This window comes from Salmo salar, chromosome ssa19 (assembly GCF_905237065.1).
Source record: "Salmo salar chromosome ssa19, Ssal_v3.1, whole genome shotgun sequence".
In the NCBI taxonomy this organism is placed as follows: domain Eukaryota; kingdom Metazoa; phylum Chordata; class Actinopteri; order Salmoniformes; family Salmonidae; genus Salmo; species Salmo salar.
Genome location: NC_059460.1, coordinates 8,286,751 through 8,310,518, shown reverse-complemented (window position 1 = coordinate 8,310,518; position 23,768 = coordinate 8,286,751). Strand labels below are relative to the sequence as shown.

At 43.3% G+C, this 23,768-nt stretch overlaps 1 protein-coding gene across 1 annotated transcript; it reads left to right on the top strand.

Annotated features, from left to right (window-relative positions):
* Positions 1 to 6,172: 6,172 nt before the first annotated feature.
* Positions 6,173 to 23,532, top strand: cul1b (cullin 1b). Its single transcript, XM_014157135.2, has 22 exons — positions 6,173 to 6,479; positions 10,510 to 10,837; positions 11,152 to 11,326; positions 11,539 to 11,706; positions 11,831 to 11,881; positions 12,087 to 12,177; positions 12,317 to 12,480; positions 12,588 to 12,750; positions 12,945 to 13,075; positions 15,318 to 15,425; positions 15,530 to 15,636; positions 15,717 to 15,765; positions 15,883 to 16,014; positions 17,778 to 17,895; positions 17,994 to 18,070; positions 20,361 to 20,479; positions 20,561 to 20,666; positions 20,795 to 20,842; positions 21,326 to 21,408; positions 21,516 to 21,621; positions 21,713 to 21,826; positions 21,976 to 23,532. Exons 2-22 carry the CDS (start codon positions 10,698 to 10,700, stop codon positions 22,054 to 22,056), a joined length of 2,331 nt encoding a protein of 776 aa, XP_014012610.1. The 5' UTR covers positions 6,173 to 6,479; positions 10,510 to 10,697; the 3' UTR covers positions 22,057 to 23,532.
* The last annotated feature ends 236 nt before the right edge of the window (positions 23,533 to 23,768 follow it).

Here is a 23,768-nt window from a genome sequence, read left to right as displayed (position 1 = left end):
CAGCAATGTTCAATAATTTAAAAAAACTGCTCCTTGCACAGCCATGTATTATTAGGCCTGTTCTTTGAGTGGTGGGTGACCAGTGGAGATCAGCCAGGATGGGGATGATGTGGGATGACTTTTTTAGTTTTTGTTAAAATCATTGTGGAACTGTTTTGGATGAGCTGTAATCTGTTGATTGCAAGTACAAGTAGGCCTACAATCACTGTTTCCATAATCAATTCTGAAGAGAATATAACCAATGAAATGATTGTTTTATATGATTGTTGTAGAGATTATTGTTTTGTATAGACCAACAGATTGTTTTGTACTACAAATAATTGTTTTGTATAAGCCTACAGATAATTGTTTTGTATAAGCCTACAGATAACTGTTTTGTATAAGCCTACAGATAACTGTTTTGTATAAGCCTACAGATAATTGTTTTGTATAAGCATACAGATAATTGTTTTGTATAAGCATACAGATAATTGTTATGTATAAGCCTACAGATAATTGTTTTGTATAAGCCTACAGATAATTGTTTTGTATAAGCCTACAGATAATTGTTTTGTATAAGCCTACAGATAATTGTTTTGTATAAGCCTACAGATAATTGTTTTGTATAGGCATACAGATAATACTGATTTTAGTTTTGTTGCCCATTACTTGAGGAATAATCTCAGAAACTTTCTAAAATGTGATGTTTTGGTGCCTCTGGGCCAGGGAAATTCAGATGGCTGATTGTTGGCCTTTTACTGAAGACTGTTTGTTTTTTATGATTGTGTCATGTATCTCTCTGGTTTTCATAGTGTATTGATGTGTATATTTTTGTGTATATTTTTGTAATTACAGGGCTCTTATGAAAAACCTTGTTCTCAGCATGATCAAAATTAAGGTTAAATAAAAGGCTATGGCTAAACAGCAGTGAAACACAAGTTTTAACAATACAGAATGGGAAAGGAGGACCAAGGCTCTCTTCATATAATGAATTAAAATGCCTTCATTTGTATGGCATGCTCAATGGAAACAAAGTTTAAAAACTCCAACGTGTTTCGGCTGCATGGCCGTCAGGGAGTACAAAGATATGATAATAGTCCTCTTTTGAACATCTTTTTCCAATCAACCCTGATTTGAAGAGAGAGTGGTTACAGAATTCATTCGACAACACCTAGTAAGCAATACTATACACATTCAAAAGTGAAATACTGTAGATATGTTATCAAAAATGCAACTTAAGGCTAGAAGCATCAGAACCCATAGAAAGGTAGTTCTAACCTTGAATATGACTGGGCAAAGTGTTAAGAATAGGAGAGCCATCTATTTTATAGTACACGAGAACACAGCAAACATGGACCACAGCAGTCTAAACATAGCTGAGGGCATTAGAGCAAAATGTCCACTAGATGACAGCAAATGAACCTATCACGACCCTACAGGAAAGGTGAGAAATCCATATCTTCATTTAAACCAGGGTACTTAGTGACCTGTAGTTTGTAAATCGAAAAACTTTCCCTTTGGTTTAGCTGTTTAAGATGGTCCCCTTTTCTAATTGAGGCCGAAACATGATCAACACCGATAACTTGTAGAGAGGCCATGGTGTAAGGACTTGTAGTGCCTTGCCATGGGGTAGACTTCATAGCCTACCCGAATGGTGTACTTGTGTCCGCTAAGTGGCCTTGAAGGCGTCTCTTTATCTGTCCAATGTAGAAACCTTGCACTGTGGAAATTTCAATCTGTAGGTGACATGAGTGGTTTTGCAGTTAATGAATGATACTCCATTTAAAAGCTGTGTCAACAAAGTACTTTTTCTGTGCAATATTTCCAGAATGGGACATGGGAGTGATTACAGAGTCTTTTTTATTTGTTTTATTTCACCTTTATTTATCCAGGTAGGCTAGTTGAGAACAAGTTCTCATTTACAACTGCGACCGGCCAAGATAAAGCAAAGCAGTGCGACAAACAACAACACAGAGTTACACATGGAATAAACAAACATACAGTCAATAATACAATAGAAAAAGTATATATACAGTGTGTGCAAATTAGGTAGGATAAGGGAGGTAAGGCAATAAATAGGCCATAGTGGCGAAATAATTACAATATAGCAAATAAACACTGGAGTGATAGATGTGCAGAAGATGAGTGTGCAAGTAGAGATACTGGGGTGCAAAGGAGCAAAATAAATAACAGTATGGGGATGAAGTAGTTGGATGGGATATTTACAGATGGGCTATGTACAGGTGCAGTGATCTCTGAGCTGCTCTGACAGCTGTGCTTAAAGTTAGTGAGGGGAAGTCTCCAGCTTCAGTGATTTTTGCAGTTCGTTCCATTCATTGGCAGCAGAGAACTGGAAGGAAAGGCGGCCGAAGGAGGAATTGGCTTTGGGGGTGACCAGTGAAATATACCTGCTGGAGCGTGTGCTACGGGTGGGTGCTGCTATGGTGACCATTGAGCTGAGATAAGGCGGGGCTTTACCTACCAAAGACTTATAGATGACCTGGAGCCAGTGGGTTTGGTGACAAATATGAAGCAAGGGCCAGCCAACGCGAGCATACAGGTCGTAGTGGTGGGTAGTCTATGGGGCTTTGGTGACAAAACGGATGGCACTGTGATAGACTGCATCCAATTTGCTGAGTAGAGTGTTGGAGGCTATTTTGTAAATGACATCGCCGAAGTCAAGGATCGGTAGGATAGTCAGTTTTACGAGGGTATGTTTGGCAGCATGAGTGAAGGATGCTTTGTTGCGAAATAGGAAGACAATTCTAGATATAATTTTGGATTGGAGATGCTTAGTGTGAGTCTGGAAGGAGAGTTTACAGTCTAACCAGACACCTAGGTATTTGTAGTTGTCCACATATTCTAAGTCCGAACCGTCCAGAGTAGTGATGCTGGACGGGCGGGCAGGTGTGGGCAGCGATCGGTTGAAGAGCATGCATTTAGTTTTACTTACATGTAAGAGCAGTTGAAGGCCACGGAAGGAGTGTTGTATGGCATTGAAGCTCGTCTGGAGGTTTGTTAACACAGTGTCCAAAGAAGGGCCAGAATTATACAGAATGGTGTCGTCTGCGTAGAGGTGGATCAGAGAATCACCAGCAGCAAGAGCAACATCATTGATGTATACAGAGAAAAGAGTCAGCCCGAGGATTAAACGCTGTGGCACCCCCATAGAGACTGCCAGAGGTCCTGACAACAGGCCCTCCGATTTAACACACTGAACTCTGTCTGAGAAGTAGTTGGTGAACCAGGTGAGGCAGTCATTTGAGAAACCAAGGCTGTTGAGGCTGCTGATAAGAATGTGGTGATTGACAGAGTCGAAAGCCTTGGCCAGGTCGATGAATACAGCTGCACAGTATTGTCTCTTATCGATGGCGGATATGATATTGTTTAGGACCTTGAGCGTGGCTGAGGTGCACCCATGACCAGCTCGGAAATCAGATTGCATAGCGGAGAAGGTATGGTGGGATTCGAAATGTACGGTGTTCTGTTTGTTAACTTGGCTTTCGAAGACCTTAGAAAGGCAGGGTAGGATAGATATAGGTCTGTAGCAGTTTGGGTCTAGAGTGTCTCCCCCTTTGAAGAGGGGGATGACTGCAGAAGCTTGCCAATCTTTGGGGATCTCAGACAATACGAAAGAGAGGTTGAACAGGCTAGTAATAGGGGTTGCAACAATTTCGGCTGATCATTTTAGAAAGAGAGGGTCCAGATTGTCTAGCCTGGCTGATTTGTAGGGGTCCAGATTTTGCAGCTCTTTCAGAACATCAGCTATCTGGATTTGGGTGAAGGAGAAATGGGGGAGGCTTGGGCAAGTTGCTGTGGGGGGTGCAGGGCTGTTGACCAGGGTAGGGGTAGCCTGGTGGAAAGCATGGCCAGCTGTAGAAAAATGCTTATTGAAATGTTCAATTGTCGCGGATTTATCGGTAGTGACAGTGTTTCCTAGCCTCAGTGCAGTGGGCAGCTGGGAGGAGGTGCTCTTATTCTCCATGGACTTTAGTGTCCCAGAATTTTTGGGAGTTTGTGCTACAGGATGCAAATTTCTGCTTGAAAAAGCTAGCCTTTGCTTTCCTAACTGCCTGTGTATATTGGTTCCTAACTTCCCTGAAAAGTTGCATATCGCGGGGGCTATTCGATGCTAATGCAGTACTCCACAGGATGTTTTTGTGCTGGTCAAGAGCAGTCAGGTCTGGAGTGAACGGAGGGCTATATCTGTTCCTGGTTCTACATTTTTTGAATGGGGCATGCTTATTTAAGATGGTGAGGAAAGCATTTTTTAAGAATAACCAGGCATCCTCTACTGACGGAATGAGGTCAATATCCTTCCAGGATACCCGGGCCAGATCGATTAGAAAGGCCTGCTCGCTGAAGTGTTTTAGGGAGCGTTTGACAGTGATGAGGGGTGGTCGTTTGACCGCAGACCCATTACGGACGCAGGGAATGAGGCAGTGATCGCTGAGATCCTGGTTGAAGACAGCAGAAGTGTATTTGGAGGGCGGGTTGGTTAGGATTATATCTATGAGGGTGCCCCTGTTTACGGATCTGGAGTTGTTCCTGGTAGATTCATTGATAATTTGTGAGAGATTGAGGGCATCAAGTTTAGATTGTAGGATGGCCGGGGTGTAAAGCATGTTCCACTTTGGGTCACCTAACAGCACGAGCTCTGAAGATAGATGGGGGGCAATCAATTCACATTTGGTGTCCAGGGCACAGCTGGGGGCAGAAGGTGGTCTATAGCAAGCGGCAATGGTGAGAGACTTGTTTCTGGAAAGGTGGATTTTTAAAAGAGAAGCTCAAATTGTTTGGGCACAGACCTGGACAGTAAGACAGAACTCTGCAGGCTAACTCCGCCCCCTTTGGCAGTTCTATCTTGTCAGAAAATGTTATAGTTAGGGATGGAAATTTCAGGGTTTTTGGTGGTCTTCCTAAGCCAGGATTCAGACACGGCTAGGACATCCGGGTTGGCAGAGTGTGCTAAAGAAGTGAATAAAACAAACTTAGGGAGGAGGCTTCTAATGTTAACATGCATGAAACCAAGGCTTTTACGGTTACAGAAGTCAACAAATGAGAGCGCCTGGGGAATGGGAGTGGAGCTAGGCACTGCAGGGCCTGGATTAACCTTTACATCACCAGAGGAACAGAGGAGGAGTAGGGTAAGGGTACAGCTAAAGGCTATAAGAACTGGTCGTCGGGTACGTTCGGAACAGAGAGTAAAAGGTGCACGTTTCTGGGCACGGTAGAATAGATTCAAGGCATAATGTACAGACCAAGGCTGGTAGGATGTGTGGTATGGTAGGATAGGAATACAGTGGAGGTAAACCTATGCATTGAGTGACGATGAGAGATATATTGTCTCTAGAAACATCAGAGGAAGGAAATAATTGAGTAGATATATTTTATTGTCAGAAGAGGAGCTTACATTTACATTTTAGTCATTTAGCAGACACTCTTCCCCAGAGCATACATTTTCATACTGTTTTCGTGCTGGTCCTCGGTGGGAATCCTACCCACAACCCTGGCACTGAAAGCGCCATGCTCTACCAACTGAGCTACACGAGACAGGGACATTGTAATGGCTGGAATGAAATTAATGGAAGGGGGTCAAACATATGGCTTCCATTAGTTTGTTGTGTTGGATACTGTTCCATTTAAGTCATTACAATGAGCCCGTCCTCCTACAGCCTGACCATGGCCTGTTAACAACAACACATCTTCAAACAGACTTTCATTGAAAGTCTTTACACATCTAAACAATGGAAGAATAAATACCCTAATGACAATCTTACCAATGAAGACCTCTGTAGTGGAACAGCACAGTTGGAGCCTCTGTAACAGTGAAAAAACACAGCTGGTTAAGTGGAGTGTTTAAAATGGTGTACAAAACTGTACAAAACTGTATGTTTGTGGTGTTGAGTGGCTCTACAGTATTTACCATAATTGAGTTATGGTATATAAAGCCTATTTGTTTACCATTTGATTTCTTGGCTTAGTTTATAAACTAGCGTAATTGTAATAAATCCGGTTGTGTCAATTAAATAAAAGTAATGTCAAGTGAATCATTGGTTGGTTGTGTTTCTTCTTCAAACAAATATCCACAATTTAATTTATTTTATATTTGTCTGATGCGCATGTGTTTGGATTTTGCCATTTTAGTTGTCACCAGTTACCACAGTCACAATGTAATAAACCCCGCCTATTTCTACCAATTTAAACCTAACCACATTACTAACCCGAACATTAAATTAAGACCAAAAATCGTATTTTTGTTTTTATACATTTTTACGATATAGACAATTTTGACGTTGACGCTGTGGTAACCCACTCACCGTGTCATCATCATCGTCATTCCATTTCACTAGGAGATCTTAGCGCTGCTACATCATCTTGAGACAACTGCGAAACGAAGGAAATCCATCTCAGTCAAGAACCGAGTAAAGGAGGCGCCGATAGCTAGATTCCTGAACCTGTATTCTCTATTGCTGGGGCAAATAAACTGTTCAGAAATGGTAAGAATAGCTTATTATTCTATTGTCTAAGTGCCATGAAGCTTTTATTTGAGCTAGTTAGTTAGCTATCCTCTAGCTAGCGAGGCAGCAGCTCGTTGTGGGTAGCCGCGCAAGCAGGAGATGTTTTGGCGAATAATCCTGACTCATTGAATAGGGTGCCATTTTAATTTATCGGAAATGATGGTTTTAACCTCATATTTAGTTAAGAACATTGTCTGGCTCGTCATAACCTTATCAAAATACTCAAACATGAATTAGACCGACGCCCGGTGACGGCTAGCTATCGGGTTCAACAATGGCAGCTACGCTGTTTAGAAAACTAACCTAGCTAGCTAACGGCTGTCGTTCTTTCGGCTAACTTAGCTGCGTCAGCTAACGTTAGATACGTTAGCTGCCTTGTTATCCTGACCTAGTAATGGTGATGTTGCTTTAACTAGCTTGGCTTCTATGTTGATTTAGCGAACAAGTAACTTATACCAATAATAACTAGCAAGCTTGAAAAAGTCGCCGTGTTACGGTATGTGCTCAAATGTTTTGCTATTAGATAACATATCGCTAACGTTAAATTAGTTGGCTGGCCAACAAGAACAGTTCATGACACTCACTAGTCTGGCTAAATGCTGTTGGCAAACCAGTCTGTCATTTGGATGGTATTGGTCTATATTTAGTTATGACAATACAGATGAGGTCGAAGGCAAGCTGCTTTTTGGCCTCTGTAACATTGAAGAGATTGCCCGCTAATGTACATTGAGCAAATTAAAACTAACGTTATTTATTTAGCCATAAATACTCTGTCCAACCAGAGTACTGAAGTCGTTACCCTCTTCGGACTCTGTCACTAAACTACACTCATTTGGTTTGAGTATCACAACAAACAATTATTTCTGCTCTGTCAAGGCAGAGTGGTAAACTGGGTGTAATGTAAGTGAGGGAAAGACAGTGTGTCAATGGAACAGTCGTCTTTCAGGTCATGTAGGCCTAGTTAGTGTTTGGTTTCAGTGGGACAGAAATCTGACCCTGTCTGCCTCACAATCACCACCCCAGTAATGGCTTCCCCACCATTCACTAACTATGGTTAGTAGGAGACAACCTCTTCCTACAGGCTCTGTGCTTCCCTGACGCAGGACTGCGCTACTCTTGTAGGAAATAGAGCAGCTTGACATCTCACTTTTTTTTACCTTTTATTTATTTAACTAGGCAAGTCAGTTAAGTACACATTCTTATTTACAATGACGGCCTACCGGGGAACAGTGGGTTAACTGCCTTGTTCAGGGGCAGAACGACAGATGTTTACCTTGTCAGCTCTGGGATTCGATCCAGCAACCTTTCGGTTACTGGCCCAACGCTCTAACCACTAAGCTACCTGCCGCCCGTTCTGTTCCTCTGAGTCAGTCAGCAAAGCGACCTGTTTGATACAGCCTGAGGAAACCTGGACGCTAGACGTGTGTGTGTGTGCAAGGCTGAACACCCCCTCCCTGCCTTTACCTTAGATGACCTGTGTCTGTTTAACATGTGAGAGGCGTGCTGACTGCTGAGAGCTGTGACTATAAAATCAATCCTGGTGTGTGTGTGCGCACTAGCCTTTCAAATGCTGAGCTGAGTGAGAATCAAAAGCTCCATACACTAATGAAATAGCCTGCCTTATTGCCCCAAAACACACCCTGCACTCCAAGCTAGAAAGCAATTAAATGGTTCCCAATACGCTGTGATTTGACTACAGGATTGCATGTTCCCGAGGCATAGCTTTTGCGTTATCTGATACACAGTATCTCTGTTCTGTGAATGAATCCCTCTTTCACCGTTAGAGCATTGGGCCAGTAACCAAAAGGTTGCTGCTTCGAATACCTGAGCCGACAAGGTGAAAATGTGCCCATGAGCAAGGCACTTGACCCTAATTTGCTCCAGGGGTGCTGAACTATTATGGCTGAACCTATAAAACAACTAATTTGACTGCACCTATCTGGTGTATGTGGCAATGAAACATTTATTCATACATTTGTTTTGCTTGTGGCAGACTACACCTGAGGTTTACCTTTTACATTTTAATTTGAAAAAATGTATCATTTAGCAGACGCTCTTATCAAGAGCGATTTACAGTAGTGAGTGCATACATTTTCATACTGGTCCCCCTGCGGGAGTCAAACCCACAACCCTGGCGTTACAAGCGCCATGGTCTACCAACTCAGCCACACGGGACCTCGAGGCATTGGGTTTGTTAAACCTGTAGTCAATAAGGAAGTAGGTTAATCTTCTCTCGTTGAGAAGACCTGATTGGGTCGAAGGCTAGCGAGGTGGTTTAGCTCTGTGTTTCTGTTTATTACATTGTTGGTGTGTGTTAATGTATATGTAGGCTATTAGGTAGGGCCAGGACGATATCGGTATCACAATCTTTTTTTCCATGGCAAAAATGAAAACATGAAGCAGCACAACCTCTTTGGTCCTTTAAAAACCTGCTGTATGTAAAATATTGTGTGCTATAATACATAATGATGTTTGTTACCAACATTAGGGCTGTTTCCTATAGAAGTTAAATCTGCTTTGTTTTGTTTCCTTGCCATGGTACTAACGAGTATTGCGATACTGGTATCGTCCCGGGCCCTAGTAAGGTTCAGTGACTCTGGCCAGGACACAATGACTGAGGTAGCCTAATGAGATTTACTGGACTGCTTTCCCACGACCACGGCTCGCTCTCTTCCCTGACTCATTGTGCCATTATGGTTTCTCACGTTTGTGTTGTTAATGTATAATTTCCTGCAGAAAGGCCCAATTGGATTAGCTAGATATAAAAACATTAGCCTTACTGTTAGTGTAAGCAGTTGTAGGGTTGGTGAACCTTATTTGGATCACCATTAGCTGACGCCATTAGAAAGGTTACATTACTGTTCTCGTCATGTGTTGACACGCTAGTCTAGCACAGATGTTAGTTTCTATTAGCAATCAGCCCTGAGGTGTATACTACAATAACGGTTCAATGAGTTAGCCAGCTAACTTGTCTAAATGTTCTGAAACAACTTAGTATTTAATTTTTTATAGATACACTTGAAATGGGCATGGTCTCTGACACAACAACCAAAAACAGATATCTGAGTTTAGCTTTCTTAATGAAACAAAAAAGCAATAGGTATTTTGGTTGTTTATCAAAGTTAGCTGGCTAACTTATTGAACCTCCTTTGTAGTATACCCCTCTGGGGTCTTTCCTAGAAACAACACATGATGGGGTCATGAAATTTGCAGTAGAGGAACATGATGACGTTGATGTGCCAGAGTTTCAGGTTTCACAACTAACTGTGAGGAAATCACTGTCATGGCCTCCATGTTCACAGCATGGACATCCTGTAAGTTACTCACTCACCCCCCTTCTGACTTTATTAAAGGACTCCTGCCATCATGTGTACACACACAGATACTTACACACACACTGTAAACAAGTGACCACTGCTACTGGTGTGTCTAAATATAACATGGGAGAACTAGGCCTATCCACCAATCTAGTGCTGGTCATGAGCACAAACGCACACAAACTGCTTGTCAACAGTGTCAGGAAGTAAATGGTGTTAAGGTTGCAACACAAACAAACATCCTCAGCCTTGGGCCTAAATGACGGTAAATGACCAGAGATGGAGACAAGGCTGGCTGTCCTCTGCTATATATAGACCCTCTGCCTGGCTGTCAACAACAATGAGCCTCACTTCCCTTCTCTCTCTTCATATCTTTGTAAATTGGAGAGGGACATTGTTGATGTTGCCATTTCCTGGTCTCCTGGCCAATCAGGGTTTATATTACATAGCGACGTATCTGACTGTAATCAATGTCTTTGGACTGTGGAGAGCTCCTCTCATGTTGAATGTACTGCTGTTTCTGACACAGTATTCGAGGCCAGTCTGCCTGCCAGAGGACTGGGAAGGAAGTAGCCTGGCCCTAAAGTGGACTAATCTGTCATTAGCTAGCTGTAATCACGTAGTTCATAGTTCAGCTGCTAGAAAGAACAGCAACCACTGTTAGTAACCACTGTTTTCTCTCATTCCTCCAGGTCTTGTGGTGAGGTGTTGCTGCATAAGGCTGTGAGGAGGAGCAACTGACGACAGAGCCAAACTTACTGACACGTACTCACCAGCCTCCCATGGACGGCACACTCTGAGACAACACTTGAGAGGAGAGAAACAACAGGAGTGGGAGCAGAGGAGAGAAGGAGCTGAGGAGAGCAGGAGGGACGTGACGATGTCGTCCAACAGGGGCCAGAACCCACATGGGCTGAAGCAGATCGGGCTGGACCAGATCTGGGACGACCTGAGGGCTGGCATCCACCAGGTGTACACACGGCAGAGCATGGCGAAGTCGCGCTACATGGAGCTCTACACGTATCCCACACGCTAAGGGGGGTGAAGGCCAGGGGAGGTGGTGGAATTTAAAGGGTTATTAAGTTGGTAAGGCTGCTGTGATTTCCCTTTTGAAGGGTGTTTAAGGTTTATATGGCCTACTTCCCAAAGTGGAAGCTCACAGCAGTATGCAGTGTATAGTGCAGTGTCATTATGGTGTTGTGTTCATGGGTGTGTCCTAGCGGTGCAATGCTTACTGATTGGCTAGGTCACATCACATGTAGAGAGGTCAGAGTCCTGCTGCAATAGACCTGATACCACCACAGTGTTTCTGTCTTAACTCCCCTGCCTGTCAGCCATGTGTATAACTACTGTACCAGCGTGCACCAGTCCAGTCAAGGCCGGGGATCTGCCGTCCCCAACAAGCCCTCCAAGAAGAGCAGTACTCCTGGGGGGGCCCAGTTCGTAGGCCTGGAACTCTACAAGAGACTCAAGGAGTTCCTCAAGAACTACCTCACCAGTCTGCTCATGGTGAGTGGTACAGTGACATGGGGATTCCATCCTCTCCTGACCCGCTGGCACTTTGATGACCTTTCACAGCTTTAATGTGTGGTTGGATACAAGGAAAATATGGTGCCAATTCCACTTATCATTGTTTACTCTTTCTCTTGAACTGTACCTTATTTTGTTTGGTGACCAATGCATCTTCCATCTCCCTCCTCTACTCTCTCTCTCTCTCCCAGGATGGTGAGGACCTGATGGATGAGTGTGTGTTGAAGTTCTACACACAGCAGTGGGAGGACTACCGGTTCTCTAGTAAGGTGCTGAATGGGATCTGTGCTTACCTCAACAGGCACTGGGTCAGACGTGAATGTGACGAGGGACGCAAGGGCATCTATGAGATCTACTCGGTGAGAGGGAGGGAGGGAGGGGGTGTCTTTGTGTGTGTCAATTTTCAACTGTAAAAGATGAGTGAATTATGACATTAGTTTAACCTCTCTCCTCCATTTATCCCTCCTGCCCCCTCTTCTGTAGTTGGCTTTGGTAACGTGGAGGGAGTGTCTATTCAGACCCCTAAACAAACAGGTGGGTATGATGATGATGTCACATCTGACTGACACAACACACGCACGGTAAATAGAATCACCAACCACGTCAGTTCAGTGTGTTTCACTGTGTCGTTCTATGTGTAACTGGTGTAGCGATGGAAAGAGCTGCCATCTTATTCTAAGACGGTGAACAATGTAATTCATACATTCATTGACTTTACACCGCTCTCGCTCGCTCTCAGGTAACGAATGCGGTCCTGAAGCTCATCGAGAAGGAGAGGAATGGAGAGACCATCAACACCAGACTTATCAGTGGTGTGGTGCAGTCCTACGGTACAACACACCTCAAACCAATCCACTTCAAGTTTTCACTTAGACACGCGTTTATAAAATATCACATTCCAGCACATCGCAGAATTCTCTCTATAGAAGAATTCAGAAGTCTCAGACGTGTGTGTGTTGTCTCGTATAGTGGAGCTGGGGCTGAATGAGGAGGATGCGTTTGCTAAGGGTCCTACGCTGTCGGTGTATAAAGAATACTTTGAGTGCCAGTTCCTCACGGACACCGAACGCTTCTACACACGAGAGAGCACCGAGTTCCTCCAACAGAACCCTGTTACTGAGTACATGAAGAAGGTGAGGATGGAGGGGGGAAAAAGAGGGTGGGGGTAGCAGCACTGACGGGTGTAGGTGTAGCTCCATGAAAGCACCAGGAAGTTAACCTTGTGTCTCTGTGTGTGTAGGCCGAGGCCCGTCTGCTAGAGGAACAGAGACGTGTGCAGGTGTACCTCCATGAGTCCACTCAGGATGAGCTGGCCAGGCGGTGTGAACAGGTGCTCATAGAGAAACACCTGGAGATCTTCCACACAGAGTTCCAGAATCTACTGGATGCTGACAAGAACCAAGGTAGGGAATGGTGTAGGGGGGTTTTCAGCTGCTCAACCCAGGAAATGGAAAATACAATAGAGAATAAGCATAAGGAGTTATATATGCCTTGCTGTTATGAGTGCCTGTGTTTTTAGACAAAAGTTGTGTGTACTCAGTCTCATTCTCTCTCCTCTCTCTCATTCTCTTAATTTCTCTTTTCCTCCCTCTCTCAGATCTAGGTCGGATGTATAACTTGGTGTCTCGTATAACGGATGGCCTGGGAGAGCTAAAGAAACTCCTAGAAACACACATCCACAACCAGGGCCTGGCAGCTATAGAGAAATGTGGAGAGGCCGCTCTCAACGTATGTGTACACACACACACACACACACACACGTGTGTGTATATATATATTAGAGGTCGACCGATTAATCGGAATGGCCGATTTTAATTAGGGCCGATTCAAGTTTTCATAACAATCGGAAATCTGTATTTTTAGACGCCGATTTGGCCTAATTTAAAAAAATAAAATAAAATTTTTTTTTACATTGCACTCCACGAGGAGCCTGCCTGTTGCGTGAATGCAGTATAATATTTTTATTTTTTACCTTTATTTAACTAGGCAAGTCAGTTAATAAGAACACGTACTTATTTTCAATGACGGCCTAGGAACGGTGGGTTAACTGCCTTGTTCAGGGGCAGAACGACAGATTTTTACCTTGTCAGCTCCGGGATTCAATCTTGCAACCTTACGGTTAACTAGTCCAACGCTCTAACCACCTGCTTTACATTGCACTCCACGAGGAGCCTGCCTGTTACACGAATGCAGTAAGAAGCCAAGGTAAGTTGCTAGCTAGCATTAAACTTATCTTATAGAAAACAATCAATCAATCATAATCACTAGTTAACTACACATGGTTGATGATATTACTAGTTTATCTAGCCTGTCCTGCGTTGCATATGATCGCTTAGGTACACGTTGCTCCAACCATAAACATCAATGCCTTTCTTAAAATCAATGCCTTTCTTAAAATCAATACACAAGTATGTATTTTTAAACCTGCATATTTAGTTAATATTGCCTGCTAACATAAATTTCTTTTAACTAGGGAAAATGTGTCACTTCTCTTGCAAACAGAGTCAGGGTATATGCAGCAGTTTGGGCCGCCTGGCTCGTTGCGAACTGTGAAGACTATTTCTTCCTAACAAAGACAGCCGACTTCGCCAAACGGGGGATGATTTAACAAAAGCGCATTTGCCAAAAAAGCACAATCGTTGCACGACTGTACCTAACCATAAACATCAATGCTTTTCTTAAAATCAATACACAGAAGTATATATTTTTAAACCTGCATATTTAGCTAAAAGAAATCCAGGTTAGCAGGCAATATTAACCAGGGGAAATTTGGTCATTTTGCGTTCATTGCACGCAGAGTCAAGGTATATGCAACAGTTTGGGCCGCCTGGCTCGTTGCGAACTAATTTGCCAGAATTTTACGTAATTATGACATAACATTGAAGGTTGTGCAATGTAACAGGAATATTTAGACTTAGGGATGCCACCCGTTCGATAAAATACGGATCGGTTCCGTATTTCACTGACAGGAGAAACGTTTTGTTTTCGAGATGTTAGTTTCCGGATTCGACCATATTAATGACCTAAGGCTCGTATTTCTGTGTTCTATTATGTTATAATTAAGTCTATGATTTGATAGAGCAGTCTGACTGAGCGATGGTAGGCAGCAGCAGGCTCGTAAGCGTTCATTCAAACAGCACTTTTGTGCGTTTGCCAGCAGCCCTTCACAATGCATTGCGCTGTTTATGACTTCAAGCCTGTCAACTCCCAAAATTAGGCTGGTGTAACCGATGTGAAATGGCTAGCTAGTTAGCGGGTGCGTGCTAATAGTGTTTCAAACGTCACTCGCTCTTAGACTTGGGAGTGGTTGTTCCCCTTGCTCTGCATGGGTAACGCTGCTTCGAGGGTGGCTGTTGTCGATGTGTTCCTGGTTCGAACCCAGGTAGGAGCGAGGAGAGGGACGGAAGCTATACTGTTACACTGGCAATACTAAAGTGCCTATAAGAACATCCAATAGTCAAAGGTATATGAAATACAAATCGTATAGAGAGAAATAGTCCTATAATAACTACAACCTAAAACTTCTTACCTGGGAATATTGAAGACTCATGTTAAAAGGAACCACCAGCTTTCATATGTTCTGAGCAAGGAACTTAAAGGTTAGCTTTTTTACATGGCACATATTGCACTTTTACTTTCTTCTCCAACACTTTTGTTTTTGCATTATTTAAACCAAATTGAACATGTTTCATTATTTATTTGAGGCTAAATAGATTTTATTGATGTATTATATTAAGTTAAAATAAGTGTTCATTCAGTATTGTTGTAATTGTCATTATTACAAATAAATTAAAAAAATCTGCCGATTTTAATCAGTATCGGCCTTTTGGTCCTCCAATAATCAGTATCGGCCTTTTGGTCCTCCAATAATCAGTATCGGCCTTTTCTGGTCCTCCAATAATTGGTATCGGCGTAGTAAAATCATAATCGGTCGACCTCTAATATATATGTATGTGTTTGTCCCTCCTAGGACCCTAAGGTGTATGTCCAGACCACACTGAACGTCCATAAGAAGTACAACGCTCTGGTCATGTCTGCCTTCAACAACGACGCTGGCTTCGTAGCTGCTCTAGACAAGGTGCACTCTAGCTTTTAATAAACAACTTTTTTCTCCTTGAAAAAAACAGTACGGATTCCTATATAAATACCCAGAACTTATGTTGTAGCGCGTTCTCTCTCCAGGCGTGTGGTCGTTTCATCAACAACAACACGGTCACTAAGATGGCCCAGTCCTCCAGTAAATCACCTGAACTACTGGCTAGATACTGTGACTCTCTGCTCAAGAAGAGGTGGGTAATCTACTGTATGGCGCTGGGGCTATTGTCTCTCTGACATAACTAAACATTCACTGTGTTCTGTTGTTCTCCAGTTCTAAGAACCCAGAAGAGGCAGAGTTGGAGGACACACTCAACCAAGTGGTGAGGACCTACTCTTCGTTCATAAACCTTTTGACTTTCTCTTCAGAACTAATTTGAGTTACCAACTGTCTCAACCTCATATCTCAATAAACCTTTCATATGTTGATCATCCCTCAGATGGTGGTGTTTAAGTACATAGAGGACAAGGATGTGTTCCAGAAGTTCTATGCTAAGATGCTGGCTAAACGCCTCGTCCACCAGAACAGTGCTAGCGATGACGCAGAGGCTAGCATGATCTCCAAACTCAAGGTCTGTACCATATACACTATCTCACAAAAGTGAGTACACCCCTCACATTTTTGTAAATATTTGAGTATATCTTTTCATGTGACAACACTGAAGAAATGACACATTGCTACAATGTAAAGTAGTGAGTGTACAGCTTGTATAACAGTGTACATTTGCTGTCCCCTCAAAATAACACAACACAAGCCATTCATGTCTAAACTGCTGGCAACAATAGTGAGTACACCCCTAAGTGAAAATGTCAAAATTGGGCCCAATTAGCCATTTTCCCTCCCCGGTGTCATGTGACTCGTTAGCGTTACAAGGTCTCAGGTGTGAATGGGGAGCAGGTGTGTTAAATTTGGTGTCATGGCTCTCACACTCCCTCATACTGACTGGTCACTGGAAGTTCAACATGGCACCTCATGGCAAAGAACTCTCTGAGGATCTGAAAAAAAGAATTGTTGCTCTACATAAAGATGGCCTGGGCTATAAGAAGATGGCCAAGAAACTGAGCTGCAGCACGGTGGCCAAGACCATACAGCGGTTTAACAGGACAGGTTCCACTCAGAACAGGCCTCGCCATGGTCGACCAAAGAAGTTGAGTGCACGTGCTCAGCGTCATATCCAGAGGTTGTCTTTGGGAAATAGACGTATGATTGCTGCAGAGGTTGAAGGGGTGGGGGGTCAGCCTGTCAGTGCTCAGACCACACGCCACACACTGCATCAAATTGGTCTGCATGGCTGTCGTCCCAGAAGGAAGCCTCTTCTAAAGATGATTCACAAGAAAGCCCACAAACAGTTTGCTGAAGACCAGCAGACTAAGGACATGGATTACTGGAACCATGTCCTGTGGTCTGATGAGACCAAGATAAACTTATTTGGTTCAGATGGTGTCAAGCGTGTGTGGCGGCAACCAGGTGAGGAGAACAAAGACAAGTGTGTCTTGCCTACAGTCAAGCATGGTGGTGGGAGTGTCATGGTCTGGGGCTGCATGAGTGCTGCCGGCACTGGGGAGCTACAGTTCATTGAGGGAACCATGAATGCCAACGTACTGTGGCATACTGAAGCAGAGCATGATCCCCTCCCTTCGGAGACTGGGCCGCAGGGCAGTATTCCAACATGATAACGACCCCAAACACACCTCCAAGACGACCACTGCCTTGCTAAAGAAGCTGAGGGTAAAGGTGATGGACTGGCCAAGCATGTCTCCAGACCTAAACCCTATTGAGCATCTGTGGGGCATCCTCTAACGGAAGGTGGAGGAGTGCAAGGTCTCTAACATCCACCAGCTCCGTGATGTTGTCATGGAGGAGTGGAAGAGGACTCCAGTGGCAACCTGTGAAGCTCTGGTGAACTACATGCCCAAGAGGGTTAAGGCAGTGCTGGAAAATGATGGTGGCCACACTAAATATTGACACTTTGGGCCCAATTTGGATATTTTCACTTAGGGGTGTACTCACTTTTGTTGCCAGCGGTTTAGACATTAATTGCTGTGTTGTGTTATTTTGAGGGGGCAGCAAATTTACACTGTTACACAAGCTGTACACTCACTACTTTACATTGTAGCAATGTGTCATTTCTTCAGTGTTGTCACATGAAAAAATATACTCAAATATTTACAACAATGTGAGGGGTGTACTCACTTTTGTGCTATATATATATATATATATATATATATATATATATATATAAAGCATTTATCCAATCTCACACAGACCGATCACCCCAAGGAATGTAAAAGAAAATATGTAATTTTGAAAGTATTGTGACTCCCTCTCCCTTAGCAAGCGTGTGGCTTTGAGTACACATCTAAACTACAGAGGATGTTCCAGGACATCGGAGTCAGCAAAGACCTCAACGAACAGTTCAAGAAACACCTGACCAACTCTGAACCTCTCGACTGTAAGCACCTGTTGGTTTGTCTAATAAACCTAATACTTCTGTTTACTGGTATTTGTTGTAAATGTGTTTCCAATGCTAAATAATGAGGTGTGTTACAGTGGACTTCAGTATCCAGGTGTTGAGTTCCGGGTCCTGGCCGTTCCAGCAATCATGCACCTTCGCTCTGCCCTCCGAGGTGAGGCTCAACTCTCAACTCAATACCAATTCAACCTTGTAACGATACACACATCACTCCTGTAACTCCAACACAACTTAATACAACAGAAAATACACTCCCCAACACATTTATTTGGACAGTGACGTTAACTTTTAATTTGGCTCTATACTCCAGCATTTTGGATTTGAGATCAAATGTTTTATGAGGCGATAGTACAGAATGTCGCCTTTTATTCTGAGGGTATTTCCATACATATGTTTTAGAAATAAAAGGACGTCATGTATCTAGTCCCACCATTTGAAGGTGACATAAGTAAACTCAGCAAAAAAAAGAAACGTCCTCTCACTGTCAACTGTTTTTATTTTCAGCAAACTTAACATGTGTAAATATTTCTATGAACATAACAAGATTCAACAACTGAGACATGAACTGAACAAGTTACACAGATGTGACTAACAGAAATGAAATGTGTCAGTAAGTAACAGTCCGTATCTGGTGTGGCCACCAGCTGCATTAAGTACTGCAGTGCATCTCCTCCTTATGAACTGCACCAGATTTGCCAGTTCTTGCTGTGAGATGTTACCCCACTCTTCCACCAAGGCACCTGCAAGTTCCCGGACATTTCTGTGGGGAATGGCCCTAGTCCTCACCCTCCGATCCAACAGGTCTCAGACGTGCTCAATGGGGTTGAGATCCGGGCTCTTCGCTGGCCATGGCAGAACACTGACATTCATGTCTTGCAGGAAATCACTCACAGAACGAGCAGTATGGCTGGTGACATTGTCATGCTGGAGGGTCATGTCAGGATGAGCCTGCAGGAAGGGTACCACATGAGGGAGGAGGATGTCTTCCCTGTAACGCACAGCGTTGAGATTGCCTGCAATGACAACAAGCTCAGTCCAATGATGCTGTGACACACCGCCCCAGACCGTGACGGACCCTCCACCTCCAAATCGATCCTGCTCCAGAGTACAGGCCTTGGTGTAACGCTCATTCCTTCGACGATAAACGCGAATCCAACCATCACCCCTGGTGAAACAAAACCGCAACTCGTCAGTGAAGAGCACTTTTTGCCAGTCCTGTCTGGTCCAGCGACGGTGGGTTTGTGCCCATGGGCAACGTTGTTGCCGGTGATGTCTGGTAAGGACCTGCCTTACAACAGGCTTACAAGCCCTCAATCCAGCCTCTCTCAACCTATTGCGGACAGTCTGAGCACTGTTGGAGGGATTGTGCGTTCCTGGTGTAACTCGGGCAGTTGTTGCCATCCTGTACCTGTCCCGCAGGTGTGATGTTCGGATGTACCGATCCTGTGCAGGTGTTGTTACGTGGTCTGCCACTGCGAGGATGATCAGCTGTCCGTCCTGTCTCCCTGTAGCGCTGTCTTAGGCATCTCACAGTACGGACATTGCAATTTATTGCCCTGGCCACATCTGCAGTCCTCATGCCTCCTTGCAGCATGCCTAGGCACGTTCACGCAGATGAGCCGGGACCCTGGGCATCTTTCTTTGTGTTTTTCAGAGTCAGTAGAAAGGCCTCTTTAGTGTCCTAAGTTTTCATAACTGTGACCTTAATTGTCTACCGTCTGTAAGCTGTTAGTTTCTTAACGACTGTTCGAGGTGCATGTTAATTAATTGTTTATGGTTCATTGAACAAGCATGGGAAACAGTGTTTAAACCCTTTACAATGAAGATCTGTGAAGTTATTTGGATTTTTACGAATTATCTTTGAAAGACAGGGTCCTGAAAAAGGGACCTTTTTCTTTTTTTGCTGAGTTTATTTGGACAAATTCACTTGTATTACATTTAGTTTAAAGTTTGGTATTTGCTCCCATATTCCTAGCACACAATCACTTTTATTGTAAATAAGAATAGAATGTTTCTGAACACTTCTAAATGATTATGGATAATCATGAATGAATCGTGAATAATGATGAGTGAGAAAGTTACAAATGCACAAAGGTCATGTCGTCAACATGCTAACCTCTCACCATAACCAATAAAAGGGAAGTAAATGTTTTTGGGGGGTATGATATTTATGCCTCTAGCTTTCTCACTCCAAATGCTTATGACCCCTTCAAATGGATGAACTAGATGCAAAGTGCTTTCATTTCAAAACGGTAAAACGTATGTATAAAAAAAGAAAGAAATGTCCATAAATAAAATGTGACATTCTGTACCGTCATCTCATATGAAACACTTGATCTCATATCCAAATGATAGAGTATATAGAAACCAATTAAAAGTTGTAGCTTTACTGACCAAATACGTAGGGGAGAGGAGACCTAATGCATCAACCTCTCGTCCTCCAGCTGGAGCGTAGCTACCAGCGCTTCACCGCATTCTACGGCAGCAGACACAGCGGTCGGAAACTCACCTGGCTCTACCACCTGTCTAAAGGAGAGCTGGTCACCAACTGCTTTAAAAACAGGTACAAAGTTGGTACAAGGTCACTTCTCACTAGAATCTGGAGATGTACGTCATCACAGATTTAATTCAATGTATGTTCCAGGTACACTCTGCAGGCCTCTACCTTCCAGATGGCTATCCTGCTGCAGTACAACACAGAGGACCTGTACTCCGTACAACAACTCACTGACAGCACACAGATCAAAACCGTGAGTTATGTGCTCTAAATAGAGATGTATTACATGTAAATAAATGCTTTTAAATTACCCCTGATGAGATTAGCACATTTGTATTTCACTGGCTGTGAATATTGTTTTTACCATTTTGTTGTTTTTAGGACATTCTGGTTCAAGTGTTGCAGATCTTGTTGAAATCCAAATTGCTGGTAAGTGCAAGTCAAGTAGAATGTGTTGTATAATGCTAGTCCGTTCACTAGAGGGCTCTGGACTCTGCAGTATAAAAGCCTACACGCTGATGGAAAGTAGTGACTCAAATCAAATTTTATTGGTCACATACACATGGTTAGCAGATGTTAATGCGAGTGTACCGAAATGCTTGTGCTTCTCGTTCCGACAGTGCAGTAATATCTAACAAATTTAGAACGACTACCTTATACACAAATGTAAGGGGATGGAATAACAAAATGTACATACGGCTGTGCGGCATAGGCAAGATTGTATAAAATACAGTATATACATACGAGATGAGTAATGTAGGATATGTCAACATTATTAAAGTCACTAGTGATACCATTATTAAAGTGGCCAGTGATTTGAGTCTGTTGGCAGCAGCCTCTCTGTTAGTGATAGAAGCAGTTTTTCAGTCTCGGTCCCAGCTTTGATGCACTGTAATGCGGTCTGTGTGTCAGGTCCTGGAGGATGAGAATGCTAACATAGACGAGGTGGAGTTCAAACCAGAAACCCTGATCAAACTCTTCCTGGGATACAAGAAGTAAGTCCGCTCTCTGTTTCTCCTTTTGTGTTGTCTGGTTCTTGTGTGTTTTCTGTCTAAGCATAGATTTAATCCTTAAAAAAAGAAATGGTTGTTCATGTCACCAGTAAGAAGCTGCGTGTGAACATTAACGTTCCAATGAAGACTGAACAGAAACAGGAGCAGGAGACCACACACAAGAACATAGAGGAGGACCGCAAGCTCCTCATACAGGTGTGTTCCCGACCGCAAATACATATTTGTTGATACTCATGTACTGAATTTCTCTTTCAGCGTGTATCACTAAGTATTATGAACTGTGTAGGCTGCCATAGTGAGGATAATGAAGATGAGGAAGGTTCTGAAACACCAGCAGCTCCTGGCTGAAGTCCTAAACCAGCTCTCGTCCCGCTTCAAACCCAGAGTCCCTGTCATTAAGGTAACACACGCTTACCTGTTGCAATACATTCTCAAAGGACTCGCACACACATTGCAACAACTGTAATATTTTTGTCTTTAAGTACATCTTTTTCACCCCCTTCCCTCTCTGCCCCCTTTTTCTCTGCTACCCTTGTCTCTCCTCTGTAGAAGTGTATAGACATCCTGATAGAGAAGGAGTATCTGGAGAGAGTGGATGGAGAGAAAGACACGTACAGCTACCTGGCTTAACCCGCCCCCTTCCCTCTTATTTTTGTCTTATTTTTTTTTTTATGTCAGAGTAATAAAGTGTGGTTCTTCTGACTGGCAGACGTGTGTGTGCTCAGTGGGACATATACACATGGACACACGATCTTGTTTTGATATGCAAATATGATCACCCCCCCCCCAAAAACCCTCAGGCCATGGCATAGTGCAAAGTCCAACCAGAGAGCTGTGTCCATAGTTACTGCATGCAACTGCCTCCCTGCTAGCCTGGTCTGATTGATATCCTACGAAGCAGGTTTGAGAAATTAGCGAGGTAACTTTGGTCAACTGAGTTCAACTCAGGATAAGCGGTCATACGAAAGTGGCTCACCTTTTAGCCAGGTACATTTATATGGCAATGAATCCTTCAGAACTACCCTGCTGAGGCAGGGTAACTCAACTTACCTTGAGTGAAATGACTGGGCCTTGAGATGAAATCAGATTCCCTCATCAACCCCTTCATTTCAGAAAGCTGACTGATATTTGACGAATCAAATGTTATGTTAATCACATTACATATTTTAGTAATGTCAGAATGCATTTTAAACTTAACGCAATGTAACTTTTGTATGACTTAATATAAAAAAGTGTGTGTGTATATAAGAGAGGGGGGAGCTTGTGCATTGATAAGCACACCAAAGCAGGCATTAATTACAAATAAAGACAGCCCTTCTAAAAGCATTTCACACCGCAGTCTGCTGAATTTGCAAGATGCATTTTGATTTCGGCACAAATTAAAATGTTAAACTGAGTCGCCCATGGATTGATTTGTCTCATGAGTTCGCCGTGCGACATGCACGCGCAGTTACAAGCCTGCTAGAGTTAGCCACAGGCAGACAAGACATTTTGACCGTTGTAGTGTACGGATAAAGCCTGAGCTGGTTTGTTTTAGAAAACCCAGAGTAGATCTAGCGTTCTTCGTAGGATACTCAGGTGTTGTAGCAGCTAACAATCGTTATCATCCCAGACAAACATGACAACACATGCACTAGGAGGAGTTGGCTGAAGCACACAGAACTGGACCAGTACGCTACCTCCATATAGCCAGAGTAGAGAGATGACTGGTTTTACCACCGGTTCGGATGAAGGAAATCAGTTGTCTGGATAAAATGGAGACGCCCCTGCAATTTAGATCCGAGTCGGAGGGCTCTATTCAATCTGTATCGCTGAAGTTCAGCGGAGACTGCATTCACGGTAAACGCTACATATTGCCTCAAACGACCTTTTAATTTCTATCGCGTAGAGCACTGAATCAACACTGCTAAAGTGTTGGATCCACTGAACTGGTGCCCCACCCCTAGCCTCTTCCCCCACTGGGTCTTGTAAAATCCCTGGTAAGAGGTTAAGGTTTCATAGGGGATTGGACCTGTAACCCCTGTATCGTTACTGCAATGAGGAAAACCATTTGTATAGTATGGTTAATTTTACAAATGTGTGCTAAATAAAGTCAAGGTTTCTCTAGTGGTCTTGTCACTGGCTGGGTTGTTACTTACACCAAGATGTGGTGTGAATTTTCATTATAAACTGGGTGGTACGAGCTCTCAATGCTGATTGGCTGGCAGTCGTATACCACGGGTATGACAAAATTATTTTTACTGCTCTAATTACATTGGTAACCAGTTTATAATAGCAATGAGGCACATGGCCTATGTACCACACCCCCTCGTGGCTTATTGCTTAATTATAGCACTGTATAG